This window comes from Lagenorhynchus albirostris, chromosome 15 (genome assembly GCF_949774975.1).
Source record: "Lagenorhynchus albirostris chromosome 15, mLagAlb1.1, whole genome shotgun sequence".
Lineage (NCBI taxonomy): Eukaryota > Metazoa > Chordata > Mammalia > Artiodactyla > Delphinidae > Lagenorhynchus > Lagenorhynchus albirostris.
The window spans coordinates 21,087,795-21,108,308 of NC_083109.1; the positions used below are offsets into that span (position 1 = coordinate 21,087,795).

Sequence of the window (20,514 nt, forward strand, 5' to 3'; positions counted from 1 at the left end):
AGGGTGGGTGAAGTGTCATCAGAGACAATGGATGGACCTCATAGGCCAGGGTAAGGAGTTGGGATACTACTTTAAGTGATGTGGGATCCCTCTGGAAGGTTTTCAGTAAGAGGGCTTTTAGTAGAATTGAATTTTTGTTTTACAAGCGTCACTATGGCTGCTATACAGAGGATAGATAGGAGGGCAAGGAGAGAGAGTATTTAAAAGGCATGGAAGCCACTGAGACTTTGTACCATCACCACTACCACCACCACTGCCATCAACATCACCACCCCCATCATCATCACCACCACCATCATCATCATCACCATCACCACCATCGTCATCACCATCACCACCATCACCTCCACCATCATCACCACCATCACCACCACCATCACCATCATCATCACCATCATCACCATCACCACCACCACCACCACCATCACCATCATCATCACCACCATCACCATCACCACCACCATCATCACCACCATCATCATCATCACCACCACCACCACCATCATCATCACCACCATCACCATCACCACCACTGTCATTATCACCAACACCATCACCATCATCATCACCATCACCACCATTATCACCACCACCATCATCATCATCACCATCACCATCACCAACACCATCACCATCATCATCACCATCACCACCATTATCACCACCACCATCATCATCATCACCATCACCACCATTATCACCACCACCATCATCATCATCACCATCACCACTACCACCATCATCATCACCACCACCATCATCACCATCATCACCATCACCATCATCATCACCACCATCACCATCACTACCATCATCATCATCATCAAAGGCATCTAGATGACAGAGGCTTGGACTAGGATGATAGTAGGAGCAAAGGAGTGAAGTGGGGGGGGGAATGGGGTACATTTTGGTGGGAGATCCAACAGGGCTTGGAGGTGGTTTGCAGCGGGCAGGGAGGAATTGAGGAACAGAAGCAGCAACTCTAGCTGAGCCCCACATGGAAAATGTGCCCAATCTCCCTGTGTCTGCTCCTGACTGTCCTCTCCCACTAGCACCTACCAGGTCCTGTTCCTGCTTCAGGCACTTGTGGTGTGGCTGAAAAAGCAATGGATTTGGAATCGGGCGTCCAAGATTCTCACTCTCAGTGTGACTTTAGACACATAGTTTAGCGTCTCTGAACTTCAATTCCTTCATATGTAAAATGGGACCATGGTAATACCTATTTCACAGGACTTTGGGGCTACTGCTGGGCTAAACTCATGCTTCATCCATTCTATGCTCTTCGGATGTGGCTGCTGGGGAAACTGAGACCACTTAAAGGCTCATAACCTGCTACAATCTCCAAATGCCCTGCCAGCAGTTCTAGGATTAATGTCGATCCCTCCTCGCTAAGTTTTCTTGGTTCCCTCTTTCTGCTTCTGTGGGTGTTTGCATTGTGGGAGGTGGGGAGAGAGAAGCGGAGACTGAGAAAGTGATTTTCATGAAAATAGTTTAAAATATAGATATTTAAGGCAAAAGAGTATGGATTTGTAGTCTAAAATAGTTAAGAGCTTGCATCTTGACACCAGACTAACCTGCATTGGTATTGAATCCTGTCATTTATTGGCCATAATAATATTGTGTTTCAGAAGATTGTTGTGAGGATTAAAGGAGTTAACATATGTAAAGCACCTGGTATGTACTTAGTGCTTAGTGACCATTAGCTGCCGTCCTCACATCCTCACTCAAACTAAAACACTGGATTATGGTGAAGATTAAGTTTATAAAACTCTTGGTATCATCACTGTCATCACCATCACCATCATCATCATTATCATCATCACTACTAACAGCAGCTGCAGCAGAAGTAACAGCATCACCGTCCTCACCATCACACCCATTATCATCACCATCATCGTCATCACCTTACAGGGTCAAGCAGGTACTATCAATGCACCAGCAATATCCTTTCATCACCTACCATTTCAGTGTCCAGTGGTTAACTTCTAATTGCCAGCATCTACATCCCTTTACCTGAGGGCTATCTCTGGCTACCGGAGCAAACTATGCCTGTGCTCATGCTGGCTGGAAGTGGCAGGGAACAAAATGCCCACACTCGTCAGGAGGAGCCCTCAGCCAATCACTCACAGGAGCTGATGAATAAATACCCAGCTCCCTTGCCCTCTGGGTGTGGATAACTGATGAGTATCTTCTCCATTGTTTCTCAGTGTTCTCCAGGAGAATTAAGCTCTGGTGCCCACAGTGGTAACTTGCTTGATGATGCATCCTTTTATGGGCTGCCGCCCCTTCTTAACTTCCCACTCCCTTGTGTTTCCTGGGATCACTCTTTGCCCTTGAATCATGATTTCAGGGTCTGCTTCTGGGGGAACACAAATGAAGACCTGGATTACTGTGAAGATTAAACTTATAAAGCTCCTGGCATATATGAAGGGCTTAATAAATTCATTGTTGAATGAATGAGGCTTCACCTGTCCCAAGGAGACAGACCCAGGGTAGCGGAAAGAGGAGGAAGAGACCTGGGACCATAGGAGAGGGGTGGGACAGGATCCCAGAGAAGCTGCCCCTGCAGCCCCCTGCCCTTCAACAACTGTCATCATGACTCCAACCCTCCCCCTCTGATTCTCTTCCTGGCCCCTCTGGGTGGCTGCAGGTTCAAGGTGTGAACAGACCACGTTGAGAAACACAGCAAGACGTCCTCATCACCAAGCTCCCATGTTAGCTCACTGGAAGGACAACACCCACTGAGAGCTAGACTGGGGAGAAAAAAACTTGAATGAAGTAAAAGTGACATGTAACTTATGCCCTTAATGTTCAAACAGAACTTAAATACCATTTTACAAAATGACATGATTGTCCAAAGAAATATTTAAAATATGGGCACTGTGAAGGGAGAGGTTTTTCCTCTTTCCAGTCCCCTCTGGGGCTGTTCCTGGCCACAGTGCTTGCTCCCCTTCACCGAGGCCCAATCCTCTCCTCTTTCACAAGGGCTCAGAAAGGGCAAGAGGCTTGCCCAAGGCCACAGAGCTCCCCTGGCTTCCTCTCCAGTTCTGTCCACTATACATCATAGGGCCACTCTCAAAGCAATTTTTTCCTGGAAAAAAAGGAAAACTTGCCCCTTGATAGGGGTGCTATGTTTTTTATTCTCCTCAGGGCTGGGAATCACAGACAAAAATCCATGCAGGTCTAAGTCCGCAAGAGGTGTTGGCATACAGCAGGCGTGGTGTAGGAGCCCACCCTGGAGTGAGGGCTCAATGTGTGTGGTTCTACGGGGTCCTTTGTGGGTTCTGAGAGGCATCTCAGAGGAGAAGGTCACCTTGGAGGACAATCTCGACCTTCTCCTTAAGTACCTGTGCTCCCACGCCGAGTACGCCCAGCCCACAGGGGCAGGGATGCGGCATCCAGGCTGCTTCTTAGAGCCCAGGGGCTTAGGTGGGGTTCTGTATGATGACCCCCACTCGCCATGGGGGTTGGTGTGGTACAGATCTAAAAGGTGGACATCTGGGTCCAGGCGACGCTCACCTGTGGGAAGCAGGGTTGAAGGAGGTTGAGGTAGGAAAGACCAGCCTCTCTCCCCGCAGCCAAAGGGAGCCACTCTGATGCAATTTGTGCTCCAGAGCCCCCTTGTGGCCACGGCTGGACATCACCCCTTCTCCTCCTTCCTTCCCTCCCTTGTAAGGCTTTGCCTGAGGACCCTCCCTCAAAGCATCACTACACCCAAAGCCTTGTCTTAGCCTCTGCTCCTTAGCTGGTGGCTCTCAAAGTGTGGTCTTTGCGTTAGCAGGACCTGGAAACTTGTTAGAAATGCAGATTCTCAGGGCCCAGCCACCTGCGTCTTAATAGCCCTCGGGGTGATTCTGATGCACCACTCAAGTTTGAGAATCACTGCTCCAGAGAATGCAGCTGAGGACAGCTGCCCATCCTCGGTCCCCACAAAGCTGGGGGACTCTCAGAGCTGGACACATGTTTACAGAATTCCTTAAGGAATCCATGGTCACTGGCCCGGGAGGAGGCCCACTTCAGCTAGGCTGGCCCAGAAGCATCAATTTCACTAGAGGTACTGACAACTGTCACACTAAACAAAAAATTCTGCCCCCTCCGTGTCTGATGCCAGCTCCAGGCAAAACTCCAAACTCCAGGACGGAATCCTAAGGCATGCACAAGCTGACCCTTGACCTCACAGCAGGGTTCCACTTGGTTTCACAGGAGACAGAGGCCTGAAGGGGAGAGTCATCCCAGGGTGGACTCTGGTCTCCCGCAGAGGGGTCCAGTGAACCCTCAAGGTCAAAGAGCTCCCAGTGACCTGGGCTCAGACTCATTCCCCACTGGAAACTTACTGATATTCCCTCTGACTCCGTGGAGGAGGATGCGGGCTGACTTTATGGACCTGTTGCTGTAAGACAGAGAGAAGCAAGCCACTGGCTCTTCTAGAGGCAGCGAGAACAGCCACTGCGTGTGGAGCCCAGGACTGGAAAGGCCGGTCTCACTGATTTTTGGTCACAGGTGGGAGATGAGACATACGGACCCTCCCGAGAGAGCTGGAGCCCAGGAAGGAGCCCAGCACCCAGAGGCAGGGAAGAGGCAGCTGGACGGCACTAGGGGAGGGCCAGCCATGGGTCGCCTGCCACAAGGCCCCTTCCTGCTGGGCATCAGAATGGAAGCTGTGGAAGTGGTGGGATGAGTGACAGATGAGGACAAGAGCCTGCAGTGAGGGGCAAATTCTGAGTCAAGATGGATTATGAATGTTGTATGAGTATGTATGTTAATTATAATTAGTATATAAGTATCATATGATTATCATATGATACTTATAGATATCCTGAGCTCAATTCCAAAGTCTGTCCCCAATTTGCTGTGTGGCTCTGGGCAAGGCCCTTTCCCTCTCTGAGCCTCGGTTTTCCCATCTGTACAAGGAGGAACTGGACTAGACACTTGCTAAGGACCAACAGTCCAAGAGCCCTTTGTGCCAATTCCATCAAGGAGGCTCCTGAGAGTTCAAGCTGTTTCTTACATCCTGGAGTGACAGCTGCAGATCATCCCCATGGATCCTCTTCCAGCTCTTTGGCCACACTGACTCAGGACCTTTGCACATGCAGTTTTTGGTGCCTAGATGCCTTACCTCATTTCCCACACTATACCAGCTGCCTTGTTTTACATTCACATTGTTCCCTGTATTTCTTATACAACCTAATACAGCTTGTAACTTGATATTTACTTTGTGGCTATTTGACTCATGTCTATGTCTTCCACCGGGCTGTGAACTTGTAGGTCCAGGGCCCCTGTCTGTTCTTTTCCTTGTGATTCTAGCATTCCACATGGTACCTGGTCTAGAATAGGCATTCATTAAATAGCTGTGAAATGAATGAGTGAATCAATGAATGAGTCATGGCTATCACCATTACGATTTGGAGCCAAGAAGTTCTCTGAGAAGGCTGGAGAACCCAGCTCTGACCACCCCAGAAAGGGAACGGTCAACTCCAGGCACAACTCCCCTCAACGGCCTTCAGCTCCGAGGGGCTGACCTCTCCCTGCACCAGCACCCTGTTCCCTGCAGGGGAGAGGCTCCTGTAAGGGGTAAGGGAAGGTGGCCTGAACTCAGAATACAGTATGCACACACACAACACACCCACTCCAGCTGCTTGTGCACGGATCATATGTCCACATACACAATGTCCCCCAAAGCGTGCATACATAAACACAGGCTATAGAAACATGTGTGCACATGCGTTCACCCTCACACACAGCAGGAGTGCGTGCAGGGCACCTCCAGACGCGTGCATCTAGGTTTACATAAATACACATGATGCACAAGGCGACACTGCCAACTTCCCCGTTCTGGACTCCTCCTGGAAACTGTATTCTTAGAAGTCCCCTCTCTTCTACTGCCCCCCTCCCCACCCCAATCACTCGACACCCCACAAAGCAAACCCCACTTTCCTAACCCTTGGCAAAGCACACAAGTGCTGCCTGAAAATAAGGCAGCGGTAATAGCTTCCAGAAGACCACGTACCGCCCCACCGTTTCCTCCTTGCTCAGCCGCGTCACCTCCCTCGTTTCTGAGACCCCGCCTCCTCTCTCGCTGCGACGGGCCCGGGACGCCCCCTGGTGGCCACAGTTGGCAGTGCCGTTCCCGGCAGCCTAGTCGTGAGTCCCGGCTGATGCAGAGGATGCGAAGGCACGGCCACCAGGTACCCTCCCGCCACCCCTTGCCCCTTTCTTCTTCCACCTGTGGGGGCGGGGCAGTGGTACAGGGCTCACTTACCAACTCGGGGCCGTCCGTCGCCTTGTTCCTGTCTGCGTGCATCCTTCGCAGCCAGGTCTTGAGTCCCCCATCGCAGAGCTGGGGGCACCAGCGAATGCTGTCGTTCAGTTCTCACACCTGGGCCACCAAGAAAGGCAACCTGGCCAGAAAGAATCAAGTCTTAGCAGGGGCATCAGGTTGCTGGGGTGAGAAGCAGAGCCGCCAGGGTCACTGGGGCCTCTTCTCTGTCCCAGCGTCTCAAACAGAGCTTGGCAATATGTATTTGTTGAACTTGGGGCTGACGCACTAGTTTGATGGGAGGAGGGGGGCCATTTAGTCCCTAAAGGGGACCATGGAGTAGGGGACTCTGAGAGCAGAACCCACCCTTGGGCTTCCTGACAGGGATCTCCCAAGACAGAGGCTGGAGGGTACTGCACCTGCTGTGGAACAGGTGTTCATTGTCTTACCCAAGCAGGGGTGTCCCCAAGAACACACCTGCAGTGGGCTAAGGCTTTGAGAACCCCAGCCAGCCCTCACTGGCAGATCCCCAAAGACCCCCGGATCAACCCATACCCCTCTGTCGAATCAGAACCCAGCAGACAGTCAGGAGAATCCAGACTCCATGGACCCTGATAATAAAGGGCATGTGCCCTGGACTCTGACAGGACTGGGTTCCATTCTGGGCTCCTCTGTTTACTGGCTGTGTGACACCCAAACAAGGTGACACATATGAGAGGGGGAGGAAGAGGATCTTCCTATTTTACTTTATCTACATCCGTGTTGCCTGAAAGTTTTACAAGAGGTCATTAAGGTATTTCTTGAATTTAAAATACAGCGTACAATAAAAAATGTTTTAGTAGTCCCATTAGCCCAGAGAGCTGAAAGAGCACAGAGAAAAAAGGGACTCTGGGCGTGTAGGAAGGCACCTGTGCTGGGGAAGGGTGGGAGTTCTCAGCAGAAGAGTTGACTTTTGAACCGGGTCTTGAAGAATGAGCAGAGGGTACCAGCTTTCTGCTCTCTCTAGAATGGAAGGGAATCCCAGGCGGAGTGAAGTACCCAAGCAAAAACGCGGAGGCGTGCAGCGCGGGATGAGTTTGGAGAATGAGCTGGTATTTGGTACATTTAGAACAGAAAAGATTGCCTGAGTCTGGAGGGGGGAGAAACTGGAAACAGTCAGAAAGCTTCACTTGTGGGTCTCTGGAATTAAAAAAATAAACTATCTTATGACTTTAGAGATGAAGGGAAGGATAGAAGGGAGGAAGGGAGAGAGGGAGAGCGGGAAGGTGAGAGAGAGAAAGGGAGGGGCCAAAGGTGAGTGGATGGACGGATGGATGGGTGCGTGGAGGGGTGGATGGATGGGTGGGTGGGTGGACTGATGGATCGAGGTGTATGGATGGGTGACTAGATGAAAGGACGAACGGAGAGATGGATGGAGGAGGCTGCATGTCTCAGTGGAGTGGCCTTACAAGCAGTGGTGGCGGTGCTACCTTGCAGTCATGGGGGTGCCGGCCGGGTCTTCTCTGTGCTCCGGCCCCACCCTCAACTTCCACGGGCCTTGGCGTGTGACCACAGGTAGACCGCAGAGGGGTCTCTCTCCCTACTCTTGCCCCTCCCTCTTGCTCTGGATTGTCACTCAGGGCAAGGCTCACGGTGGGGCGGGGGTGTCCTTGTCACCTGACTCCGGCCTCTGTCTTCGGCAGCCCCTGTGCTCCTGAGTCTCAGGGGTGGGGCTTTCTCAGCATCATTAACGCTTTGGTGTGAAGGAATCTTTGCGGGGGCTCAGAGAACACCCATAACCTGGGGTACATCAGACGGCAGTGGAGACAGAAAGTGTAGACCCCTCTTGGATGCGAAGGCAGGGGGAGAAAGAAGACTCTGGCTTACACGTAGGATCCAGCAAAGGTCCCGCAAGAGATACCACTGGGGATTTGAAAGGACAGTACCCACAATCCTGGAGGGCAGGGGCCTCCTGGCCAGAAAGAATCAAGTCTTAGAACAGATGAGGTGTCATCTCCGTGGAAACGCTCCAAAGCATCATCTTGTTGCTCAGCTCCCGGGCCACTGGGAAGAATTCCAGCAGTGCCTGGAGGCGGACACAGAACCTCCCTCAAATCTCAGCACATCCCTGGTGCTCCCTACCTTTTCCAGAATGTCATGCTGCACAACCTGGGGACACCTGGAAAGAGCCAGGGACTGGAATAGGGGTTTTGATTTCAGCTTTGCCATCAGCCCATCCCACAACCCGTGTCTCAGTTTCCTGCTCCTCAAAAAGTGGTCCAAACCTTCCCACTTCCCTGCTCCCCCAGATGTTACTGAGACATCTGGCTCAGACCACAGCTCCCAGGCAGGAAAGGACCACAACTCCAGGAAGTGGGTCTTTTCCTGGAGAGCCTCACGTCAGCTCCTTCTTCTGAAGTCTGCATCTGCCCAGGATGCAAAGGAAAGAATAGGGAAGCAGAGACAATGGGAAGAAAGGGGGAAGATGAAAACAGCTACAATGTATTAAGTATTCTTTGCACTCATGGCCCCTTTGTTAGCACCTTACATACTTTTATCTTCTCACTTAATCCTCACAACTCTATAAAGCGGATTCTATTATTGTACCCATTTTACAGAGAAGGAAACTGTGGTTTGGAGAATGTGTCCAAGGCCACATAGCAGTAAGGCTGAAGGGAAGGAGGAAGGAATGGAAAGATGGAAAGATGGATGGATGGATGGATGGATGGATGGATGGATGATGGAAGGCAGAAAGGATGGAAAGAAGGAAGGGAAAATACTGAAAAGTATTACATCTTCTACTCTATGATTCCTCATGTGTTAGCTCTTGTAATTCCCCAATCTCTCAAGATGCTATTATTATCCTCAGTTTACTGAAAAAGGAACAGAAATTCTAAGAGCCTGTCTCTGTAACCAAAGCTAAGGCATAAGGAGAGGAGGTCCCCTGAGCCCAGCACTACCTGGTTACAGAGACCTCTCGGGGGCTCCTATGTTTACTCCAGACAAGGATTCCAGTAGACCTGGTGTTTCCTCACAGCCTCACCCTAGAGGTGCATCTTGAGTTCGACCCAAGGATAGCCAGGAGGGTGCTGGGAGCTAAGTGAAGCCTACATCCAGCCCCACCCCCAGTGCTGAGCACCCACTCTCATAACACACAATGGGAACTCCCTAAGAGTGTTTCCCAAATGGGTGCCCCAGAGAATACCAGTGCCATGCAATGTCTTCCACAGCAAAAGAGGTCCGTGAACAACTGAGTTTGGAAAATGCTATATTCTCTAGTCCCACTTGAAACTCAGGAAGCCTTAGCATATCAAAGGCTCTGAGAAGTCTTGTAGGAAAGAATGATCCTTAACTTTGTTTCATTAACTCAATGTTGACCCATCTTATTTGGATACAGAGCCCCTTTTCCCAGTGACACCTGTTAACACCACATAACACTAATGTTCGCAGTGCCCACTCCGGGAAGCACCATTTCCTTCCAGGACCCATCTGCTTTCTTTAGGGAAAAAGTCTCAGGAAAGACTTGGTGGGGCTTCCCTGGTGGCGCAGTGGTTAAGAATCTGCCTGCCAGTGCAGGGGACACAGGTACGAGCCCTGCTCTGGGAAGATCCCACATGCCCCGGAGCAACTAATCCCATGTGCCACCACTACTGAGCCTGCGCTCTAGAGTCCACGAGCCACAACTACTGAAGCCTGCGCACCTAGAGCCCGTGCTCCGCAACAAGAGAAGCCACCGCAATGAGAAGCCCGCGCACCGCAACGAAGAGTAGCCCCCGCTCGCCGCAACTAGAGAAAGCCCGCGCGCAGCAACGAAGACCCAACACAGCCAAAAATAAATAAATTAAATAAATTTATTTTTAAAAAAAGTCTTGGCCATCATGGTTGGTGACCATTGCACCCCAGCACCTGGCATAGTTGTGGAATGAATGAATGAGCACATTTGGAGGCGTTATTTTGGGTGTAGGCCGAGGTGATAGAGTGAAGGCAGCTCGCGGTAACTTTTCCTTCGGGATGTTCCTGCTGGGTTCTGGGAGGATCTGGATAAACAGTGAAGGGCCTGCAGGCACTGCGTCAGGCCCGGGATGTCTGCGGGAAGAGGGAGGGCTTGGTCTCCCGTCCCCATGCGAGGTTCAGGAACCATCCCTCCCTGGGGTTGGAGTCCCCTTCTCGAGGAGGGGAGATTCTAGAACTGGAAAGAACAGGAACGGCCAGGAAACCTTTCCTCCTAAGGCCCGGAACTGTTTCCCGGGCTAGTGTAGCTCAGATAGAGGCCCAGCCAGTGCTGGCCTCGAGGTTCACTCTCTGCACTGTGTGAATAAAAAGTAACACACATGTGTGCATGCACACACACATTCACAGACATGTGCACACACACACACACACACACACACACACACACATGCCCAGATGTGCAGCCTCAGACCTATGGCCCAGGGTCAGAAAGGCAAGGAACCAGCCATCACCTCTAGGAAGTGAATAGCTCCTGGAGACAAGGTTTAATGAAAACCTTCGTGTTTTGAGGGCTGGAAAGGAAAAGCTGTCCCACGCCTGAGGTCAGGATCTCTGGAGTTGCAGAATTCAGAGGAACAGTTCACCAGAGCCAGACCACACCCATCAGCAGTGAGCCAGCCGGAGCCCGGGGAACAGCTGTGCGGGGGACACAGAGGCTGAGTGCCTAGGATTTCGTCCCTCAGATCCTGTGTGGCCTTCATTCATTCATTCACTCACTCAGCAAATATCTTTAAGCATCTTTTAGGTGCCAGGCTCCAGTCCGAGGACCCAGGACATTGTGGTGAAGGAAACAAAGAGGCAGGTTTGTGGAGTGTATGTTTCAGGGGGAGAAGACAGACAATATCAAGCAAAGAAATAACTAAGTAGCTTCAAACACTGATTTGTACTAAGAAGACCATAAGCAGAGTATTATAACAAGTGGTGCCTGGGTGGGCAGGTTGCCAGGACAGGAGGGTCTCTTTCCAGCCCTGACATTGAGCTGACATGTGAATGCCAAGAGGCAGTCGGCCTAATAAAGGGGTGAATTTCCAGGCAGAAAGAGCAGCAAGGGCAGGCACTCAGAAGAAGGAAAGAGAAACAGGCACGTCGAAGCAGGGGAGCCTGGCCGGGTGGTGGCGACAGAGAGGGGCATGAGCTGGGTACAGAGTCAGAGTTTATTCCCAGTGGGTTTCAGAGGGTTTGATGCTGTTGAGTGATCGGCTCTGATTCCATCTATATGAGAAGCAAACGTGGGAGAGGATTTCTCAGGGTCCCTGCCCTCTGCTTGGGAGTGGAGATCAGACTGCCTGAGCTCTGAAGCTTTTTGGAGAATCACAGAGAGAGAGAAAGAGAGCGTATCCTTGGGTTTCCCTCAAGGTCGAAAGCTTTATTCTTCTGCGAAAACCAGAAGTGACTGTGTTTACTCTCTATGGATTGGGAGGAAGTCCAGGCAGCAACTTATACATGTGGGATATAAACAGAGAGAGATCCGCGTGATTCACGCCGGTCTGCAGAGGGGCACACAGACGGACGGATGTGCACACATGTGCCCACAGATACACAACTAGACAAACCCAATAGGCTCGACCCCATGGATATCGTGAAGGGAAGAAAACCGGTCCAGTGGGGACTGATAGGGACTGTGGTGGGCAAACCCTTACCCTCCTCTCCTCCCCTGTCACACTACACACACAGACACACACACACACACATGCATACACACACAGCACATGCATGGACACACATCTACACCATACACATGCACACACGTGCGTGCATGCACACATGCACATATACTTAGCACGCACACACATAGTCAAATGTGCACGCACTCACAGCTCGAGGTCACAGGGACAGTCCTGTCTTCCCACCACTTCCCCTCTCCAGCCAAGGCCAGTGCCATGACACTCTTCCCCCCAAACACAAAGGGCTGGGCATGCTCACTGGGCAGCACAGGGAAGGCCTGGAGGTACTCCGCGGTGAGCAGAGGCGCCAGCAGTGCCCGGAGGGGCATTTGGAGCAAATCAGATGCGTCGTTGTGATTCAGCTTGTGTTCCAGCCCCTGAAGGAAGGAGGGGCGCTGATGAGAAGTTGGCTCAAGGCTCCAGTGAAAGTCACTCTGCCGCTCCTCTGGGCCTCAGTTTCCTCATCCGCAAAGTGGTGATAAGATGTGTGTAAGTCTAATGGCCTAATGTGTGTAAGTCACTCAGCACAGGGTTTTGCTCAATAAATGTGAGTGGTCTGACTCCAGGGCCCGCACTCTCAACCCCTCTGCTGTATTGTGCCAACTTCACCCTTCCGAACCCTCCTGGGATTCCATGACCCAAACAGATACCAAAGACAGAACACTGATAAACCATGAAATGGATTCCCTCCTGGCTTAACGCACGGAGGAGGGTGCTGGGAGACGCAGCCTCAACGAAGTGGGGAAGCCAAACCATAACTTTGACCCTGGCACCCTGAGAATGCCCGATGTGTCCAGCCCTCTCTCTTCCAAACAGGACAGCAGCTATGGGAGAAAGAAACCAATGTTTAAACCAGCAACCATTGGAAACCGGGATTCAAACATGTGTGTTTGTCTCCCATGAAAACCAGAAAGAAGAGAGAGTTTGGAGGAGATTTCCCTCAAAATGAGAAGAACAGCTTTCTTGGCCGCTGCCATGAGCCAGGGATTGTTCTGAGAGCTTTCCGTGCATTTATCTCATTTCATCCGTAATGAAAGGAGCATGCTGTTATTCTAACCTTCCTCTGCAGATACTGAAAGAAAGGCTCATAGAAGTTTAAAAATTCACCCCAAAGATGAGTATAAGTTACACGTGGACTAACCTCCGTGCTGTTCAAGGGTCAACCGTAAAAATTTGACTCTCTTCCAATTGAATGTTAAATTCTGTTATTTGATTGTACAAAAATTGTTAAAGTTTAAGACATTATTAATGACTCCTATGTTAAAAATTCAAAAAAAAAATTCATCCCAAGTTTCTCAGCTACCAAATGTCAGAGACAGAATTTGAACCCAAGTCTCCTGATTCTATAGTCCACACTCCTATCTCCCAGGCTAGACATCTCCCAATAATGGCTCCAGAGCCAGCCTCTCATGGGCTAAATGAGCCCAATCTGGGGATAACTTCCGGCTTGAAGGACCAGCAGGACCTGGGTGCTGGGGAGGGATCTACGGTCGGCTTCTAGCAAGGTGTCGAGGGACACGCTGAAAAGGCAAGTTTCTGCGGAAGTCAAAGAGCAGAAGGGGCATTTCACTTCCTGGAATGACAGCTGGGGTCCAACCTGCGAGATCTTGTGGGTAACTAGAATCAGACGCTTTTCCCTGCGTGAGGACTGAGCTCTATGGAGGATGGTCAAGCTAAAAATTCTCCACATCTCTCCAACAGAACCTTTGGCCTCAGTGATCATGAAAACATTAGGTGCACCACAGAGCAGAAAATCTCAGCTGGATGAAGAGATGCTCAAAGGAAAACGTGCTGGGTATGACATGTGACAATGGCCTGGGGTAGAGGGTCTAGGTCTGCAAGGACAGGTTGAGTTCTGAAGAAATGTATTTCCCATCCTGCCTTGCAGTCTTCTTGGGCAAATTCCTCCTTCCCAATCTTCTCTAATTTCCTTCCTTCTCCCTTCAACCACCTACATGTTTCTCTGCGAAACCCCTACCCCTGGCCTTTCTTATCCCCCATCCTCTTGTCTTTGAAGAAGCAAACAAAAAAAATCACAGTGTGTGATGTTGACAGTGATGCAGTGAGATGAACACTCTCATACACTATTGAAGGCTAATATATACCAAGAACTGAATAAGTATATTCTAAAATAATCTAAGATGCATTCAAAGTTGTGTGTGCAGCCATAGTGATTGTGTTTTATAATAGAAAATCATGAAATAATAAATGTCCACTAATAAGAAATGGTTAAATAAATCACATCCACAAGGAGGGAAATAGTGCCCTGATTAAAAATAATGTTTTCAAAGAATGTTTAATAGTTGTGGTAAATGATAATACTGTTCCAAGTTCATTAGCCCTCCTTGTACCCATATCCTTGGCCATGTGAATTTGCAATCCTTCCCATGAAAGAAGCAGAAAGTACTTTCCCACTCCTTGCTGGTCATTCAGGTGACAGCTTTGGCCAGTGGAACAGTAGATTCTGTGATGCACACAGAGGTTTAAAATGCATGGTGTGGTAGGGTTTGCCCTCTCGTGCCCTCTTGCCATAAGGACTGACTCCAGATAGCCTTCTAGTCCCAGGAGAATGAGAGAAATATGAAGCAGACCCAGACCCTGCCAACAGCCTAGATCAGCCAACTGACCCCCAGTTCACCCCCAAACAGAGTAAATAATTGTTTTAAGTCATGAGTTTTGGGGTTCTTATCATGTAGCATTACTGTGACAATAGCTGAATGATACAGTGACTGGGAAGTGCCCATAATTCTAGAATATTTAGTGAAAAAAGGCTATACACACACATGAAAAACAAAAAGGAAGATGATACCCTGAAAGTTAATAGAGCTTATATCTGAATTGCATTTTTCATTTTTGTATTTTTGCTCTATTTCCCAAATGTCCTACAACGAGCAGGAATTGTTTTCACATGCAAAATTTTATATATATATATATATATATGAAATATCGCAGCTAAGCATGTTTTGGTGGAACATTCCCCAGGCAGCTCCCTCGATGAGAAAGCTGGGACTTTAGCCTCAGGGTTTTTGATGCGCTGGGACCGCTGACCTGTCGCCTTCCGTTTGCCGGCCTTGCTCTTTTTCGGGTCCAAGCCCAGGACGTCACAGAGCGTGGTCAGCTCGATAAGGGCTAAGACAGGGACCTTCTGATATCCTGTAAGGACAAGTCTCCTACCCTAGTCAGGCCAAGTCTGCCCTTGGGGATCCTAAATTTCTAGGGAGAAAAGGAAAAACAATCGTTCAAGCCATGCACCAGTATGTGCGTTGAGGCTCCCCCATCCGCCCAGGCAACCAGGAAGAGGAAGCGCAGAGTGGAGAAGAGCAGGGGCTCAGGACGCCATCCCAGGTTCAAGTTCAAGCTCTACCTCTGACTGATGGGGTCACATTCTGAGCCTCTAATTCCCCGTTTGTCATCATAAAATTGTGCCTACCTTGTGAGGTTTTTCCGATGGTAAAGTGGGCTAAGGGGTGTAAAGTGCTTCGGGTGCCAGAGGCCCCGGTGAGTGGAAGATGCTTTTACTACCTGCATTCCAACAGGAGGGGCGGGAGGAAAGTGGTCACCCCACAGGCCTCTTCTCATTGTGTCTATTCAGGTCCTTTGTTGCTGTCTCTCACCCAATCTGTCCCTACGCTTGGCCGTGTCACCCACAGCTCCAATGTTCCTCTTCCTCACTCTACGTAACGACAGAATATTAATTGAAAAAATAAATGATGTTAGACTGCGCCATCTAGAGGCAATAGGGGGGATCTGCAGGCATTCCTGCTATGGGAGGTGAAAATTGCCGAGAGAGGCGGGGACAGATTTCTTCAGTATTACCAGAAGACTTAACCAGAATATTCCGCAGTGCCCCATTAGAGTGCTCTAAGAATGGAAAGGAATCATGCTGTGGTTGTCGGTAATAATGTTGTGGCTATAATACAGCCTAGTGCTCGTTGTATGGGCTATGGAGTCACACTATCTGGGCTCGGATTCTGACTTTACCTGTGAGTTTGGGTAATTTTACCCTTTTGTGTGTCAAGTTTCTCATCTGTAAAATGGGGCTAATATTAGCATCTACTTCACAAGGTTGTTGGGGATATTAAATTAGATAAAGTGTATAAAACACAGTTCCTGAGGGAATTCCCTTGCGGTCCAGTGGTTGGGATTCTACGCTTTCGCTGCTGAGAGCCGGGGTTCAATCCCTGGTCGAGGAACTAAGATCCCAAAAGCCACGTGGCCAAAAACCACATCACCTGACATATACTGAGTACTCAGTCATTATAACTGTTACTATTTTTTAGTTTATTTATAGATAATTACTGTCAACATAACAGAATGAAATTCAATCATGTATATAAAGTACTTGGTCTAATAACTGATCCACGGTAAAAGGTCAGCAATATGTGGTACCCTTTAGCATTAATTATTATCATCATTCATAGCTGAGTGCGGAAAATCAAATTACCAAGATGAGAAGATAAGATAGTGTTGAACATTAATTATCTCCGATGCTTTAGGAATAGAAAGTCATTATTTAACAATTTTATTTGATGAACTATGGTTACATAAGATATTAACACTGGGGGAAAGTAGGTGAAGAACACATGGGAACTCTGTACTATTTTTGCAACTTCTTGTGAGTCTAAGATTATTTCAAAACAAAAGGTTTAAAAGAAGATTCCATTCGAGGGAAGGACAGTGCTTTCACATTGGAGTGGGGTTCTTGTGGGGGTGTTGGACAAATTTCCTAAGCAAGAGGAGTAATGGTCAATCTGGAAGGCTGTGGGTCAAGCTGCTGGGGGCTCAGTTAGCTCCATCACTTCCCTCTGAGCTTCACTTCTCTTTTTTCTATCTATAAAGTGGGAGTACAATGACAGCACCCATCTCGTAGGGTGAGGTAAGGAAATAAGCCAGTGCACGTGAACGATGCCTCTGGAACAACTCCTGGGGCAGGGAAGCCCTCAGTAAAACGTTACCTAGGATTATCCAGTCACATCAAAATATGATCAATGAAGAACCTCTTCCTTCAGCAGCACAAGGACATGGGAAAGACTCTTCCTGATGAGAGATCAGAAGCCTGGTTACCCTGGGGGGAGGGGGGATTAACTGGGAAAGGACATGCGGGAGACTTGGGGTGATGAGAGTGTTCTATATCTTGATCTGGTGGTAGTTGCACAGGTACACACATCAAGATGTACAAGGTAAATATTTGTGCACTTTACTGGGAGTCTGGGACTGTACTGGGACAATTGAACATTTGGAAAAGAAAAAAACTAAGAAGGTGGGTCTCTCACACCAGACACCAAAATTAATTTAAAAAACACAACTAGAAAAACACATGTAGGTGGATAGTTTGCTGGATGAGGGAGGACTTTCAATGCATAAAAGCAAAGAAGTAAAGGATAAATGAAAATAAAGAAGAGCATAAACGACTGTAGTTCCCTGCTCCCCAGTCCCTGCCATTTGTGACAACATGGATGGACCTTGAGGGTATTATGCTAAGTGAAATAATTCAGACAGAGACAAATACTGTATGATGGAATCTAAAACAGTTCACAGAAACAGAGAGTGGAACGGTGGTTGCTAGGGGTTGGTGGGGGCAATGGGGTCAAAGGGCAACTCCTAGTTATACAACGTGTAAGTTCTGGGGATCTAATGATTAGCATGGCGACTACAGTTAAAATACTTGTACATTGCTAAGAGAGTAGATCTTAAATGTTCTCACCACACACAAGTGCTAACTCTGTGAGGTGATAAAGATCTTAATAACCTTTTTGTGGTAATCACAAAATATATGTGTATCGAATCATCACATTGAATACCTTAAACGTACACAATGTTATATGTCAAGTATATCTCAATAAAGCTGGGGAAAACACACGTAATGTACAAGAACAAAAGTTAAAAGTAAAAAAGGGGGGCCAAATATTGGGTAAATGTTAACACAATGGCTGAATATCGATAGCAGTTTCAGATTGAGAAGCACTCCAAGGAGGGAAAAAGAGTAAATCCACAAAGAAACTATGACCGTGAGGAACCTTTATGCGCTTCATAGCACAGCAAGAAAAATAAAAAGAACGGCTAGAAATGTGAGATTGACAGAAACACGTGGGCCTCATCATTTGCCATTTCCCCACGTGAACGTTGCTTTCCAGTTATGAGTTGGCAAGTTCTCCAGTTTCTCTTAGACCTCCGTGTCTTTGCATAATTTGTCCCCCCGGCCAGGGCTGGGGTTTCCCCAATCCTGGCCACCGTATCCCTTTTACATGAGATCTGGCCCACTCTTACTGCACTAAAGGCAGTCTTACAATAAGAGCTTGGCGAGGTAAGGAAGGCGTATTGCAGGAGGCCATCAGCATCTCGGGGCCAGACGAGGACAAAGGGACATCACAACGTCACGAGTGAGCGGAGCACAGATGCGGTGGGCCTTGTGGCTGCCTCCCCAGCAACCTTTCCACGCATCCCCCATTATAGCAGCTTTGACCACCCCCCACACACACAGCCTAGTCACAGACGCAGGTCCAGGTAAGCTTGAATTAAGAACTGTTGTGTGAGTGCCTGCCGATGAGTACAGCGTTTTTTTAAGGGGATGAAAATGTTCTAAGATCGATTGTGATGAGGGTTACACAACTCTAGGAATAGATTGAAGACGGTTGGACTGTGTACTTTATAATGGGTGAATTATATGATATGTGAATTATAGTTCAATAAAGCTATTGTTTTAAAAAAAAACTGAAAAGAAAAGAACCATTGCTTGCATTCCTCCAGCCACAGGAATTGTTTCAAGAAGATACAGCTCAGGACTTTCGTTGGGAATTCTGAGATGTAGACAACTTGCTGAAGACATGTACGAAAAATAAGTAGCCCCCAGGTGTTGGCAGTCACCCAGCGGGGATCCGGGCTTAGAACAAAGTGGATACCATGCACAGCAATAAAAAGAAATTTTAAAAGCGGGGCCTTAGATAATATCTTGAGCAGTCGAATCATAAGAAGTTCACCCACAGAGTGCATTTTATTTGAAATATCCTTACCTGGGGAGGTAGCTTGGTTTTTTAACCTATGCCCTTTTGACAGATGCTTGGATTGCCTCCATCGGGTCCAGATCATGAGTAAAAAGCATCCTCGTATTTATGACCTTGTACCTTTGCGCAGAGGTAGCAGTGGAAGGGAGTCGAAAGTGGAATTGCTGAATCAAAGGGTTTGCATAAAATTTTGACACTTCCTGCCAAATTGCCTCCCCCGCAGAATTGTTCTATTGGATTTTTCTCTGTTGTTGTCGTAGTTGCTATAGCCTGGAACAGGGGGCCAATTTTGCTCCTGCTGTCTACCTGGCTTCTGCCTCGTGGGGTCCTGTGCCCTGGAGTCTCTGAGGCTGTATTTTGCCCTCAGCCTGACACCCATGGATGTCCCCCCAACTTCTGGAGGTGTGATCCAGTACCTAGGACCAGCATCACAGCTGTGTGACCTGGGTAATCCCACAGGATCCCAGGCTTAGGAGGAGCCCATGCTGGGTTTAGTGCTCTGCTATCACCATCTTGAAATTCTTAATAATTTTTGAACAGGGGCCCCCATGCTCATTTTGCACGTGGCCTGTCCCGCCAGCACCTTACCCACAGGCCCTGGCTTGTGCCTTTCCCCCAAGTGTCCTGCCCACACGCTGAGCTCCACCCTCCCATCCTGAAACATCCTTGAAAGTGGTAAAGCAAAGCAATCTCAGGTCTGCCAGTGCCCGAAGGAAGAGGCAGGGCACCAGTTCTCCCTGGGCAACCTCTTGGCCAATTTTACCGAGCAGAAGGTAAACTGGAGACTGATTCCCAGTTAATTATAAAATTGGCCGTTTAGCTTGATTTATGCTTTTCGAGAAAACTGCCGGTCCAGGAAGCTCCTGTGTCGGTTTGGAAACCCCTGCTGGTGCACAGCATGATTTCTTCAGTTGCTTTGTGATTTGCTTGGAAATTACCAGCCTCTGGGTGTTTTTGTGACAATTTGAAAACTGCAGTGACTTAACCAAAACAAAAGTCATTACCTTTGGCCCCGTTTTGACAGCTAAGCAGGGAGAGGGGAGTGATCATTTCTTTGGGTGAACTTTTTGAGGAGGTCAGATGGGACGCAGGAAGGGACAGAAATGAAATAAAAGCCTAACAGTTCCAATGGCGTCACTGTCCAAGGTCACATGACGCAGTGCTGCAGTGAGTCCCCCACTTTACCAGAGAACAAGGGCACTCAGCACATCCACAAAATTTGTTCTGAGCATCACTAACAGCTGATTTTTTGCTTGTTCTGTTTTCAGTGTTTTACTGATGTACAGTATATGCAGAAAAGTGCACAGATCCTCCGTGCTCAGCATGAATAACTGTTTCCCGTTGTCATTTTGTTTCCAGTGTTTCCTGAGCACTGACTACATGCCCAGCACCAGACACGCGCAGGCATCAGTTTAATATTCACAGGTGGGTGCTATTGTCCCCAGTTTACAGATGAGGAAACAGACCCAGGAGTAGATGACCGACCCATACATACCCAGCTGGCAAGCAGCAGAGCCAGGATTCAAACCCACGTTGCAAGCCCCAGCTCTAGTGCTCTCAACTGGTATGCGCTGTGGTTTCAGGAGGCCCTTAGGTATGAAGG

General features: G+C 48.7%; 1 protein-coding gene across 3 annotated transcripts in view; it reads right to left on the reverse strand.

The window, feature by feature from the left end:
• Window positions 1-2,152: 2,152 nt before the first annotated feature.
• LOC132505980 (adipogenin) overlaps window positions 2,153-20,514 on the reverse strand; it is a 28,705-nt gene continuing 10,343 nt past the window's right edge. For 2 of the 3 annotated variants that reach the window (XM_060124330.1, XM_060124332.1), the window contains one exon: window positions 10,122-10,321. In XM_060124330.1, coding sequence (XP_059980313.1) covers window positions 10,185-10,321 — 137 coding nt within the window. In that variant the 3' untranslated portion in view covers window positions 10,122-10,184. Of the gene's footprint in view, window positions 2,360-3,347; window positions 3,520-4,334; window positions 4,391-6,259; window positions 6,399-8,122; window positions 10,322-20,514 lie in introns of those variants that run through there. The other variant, XM_060124329.1, reaches the window with a different exon arrangement.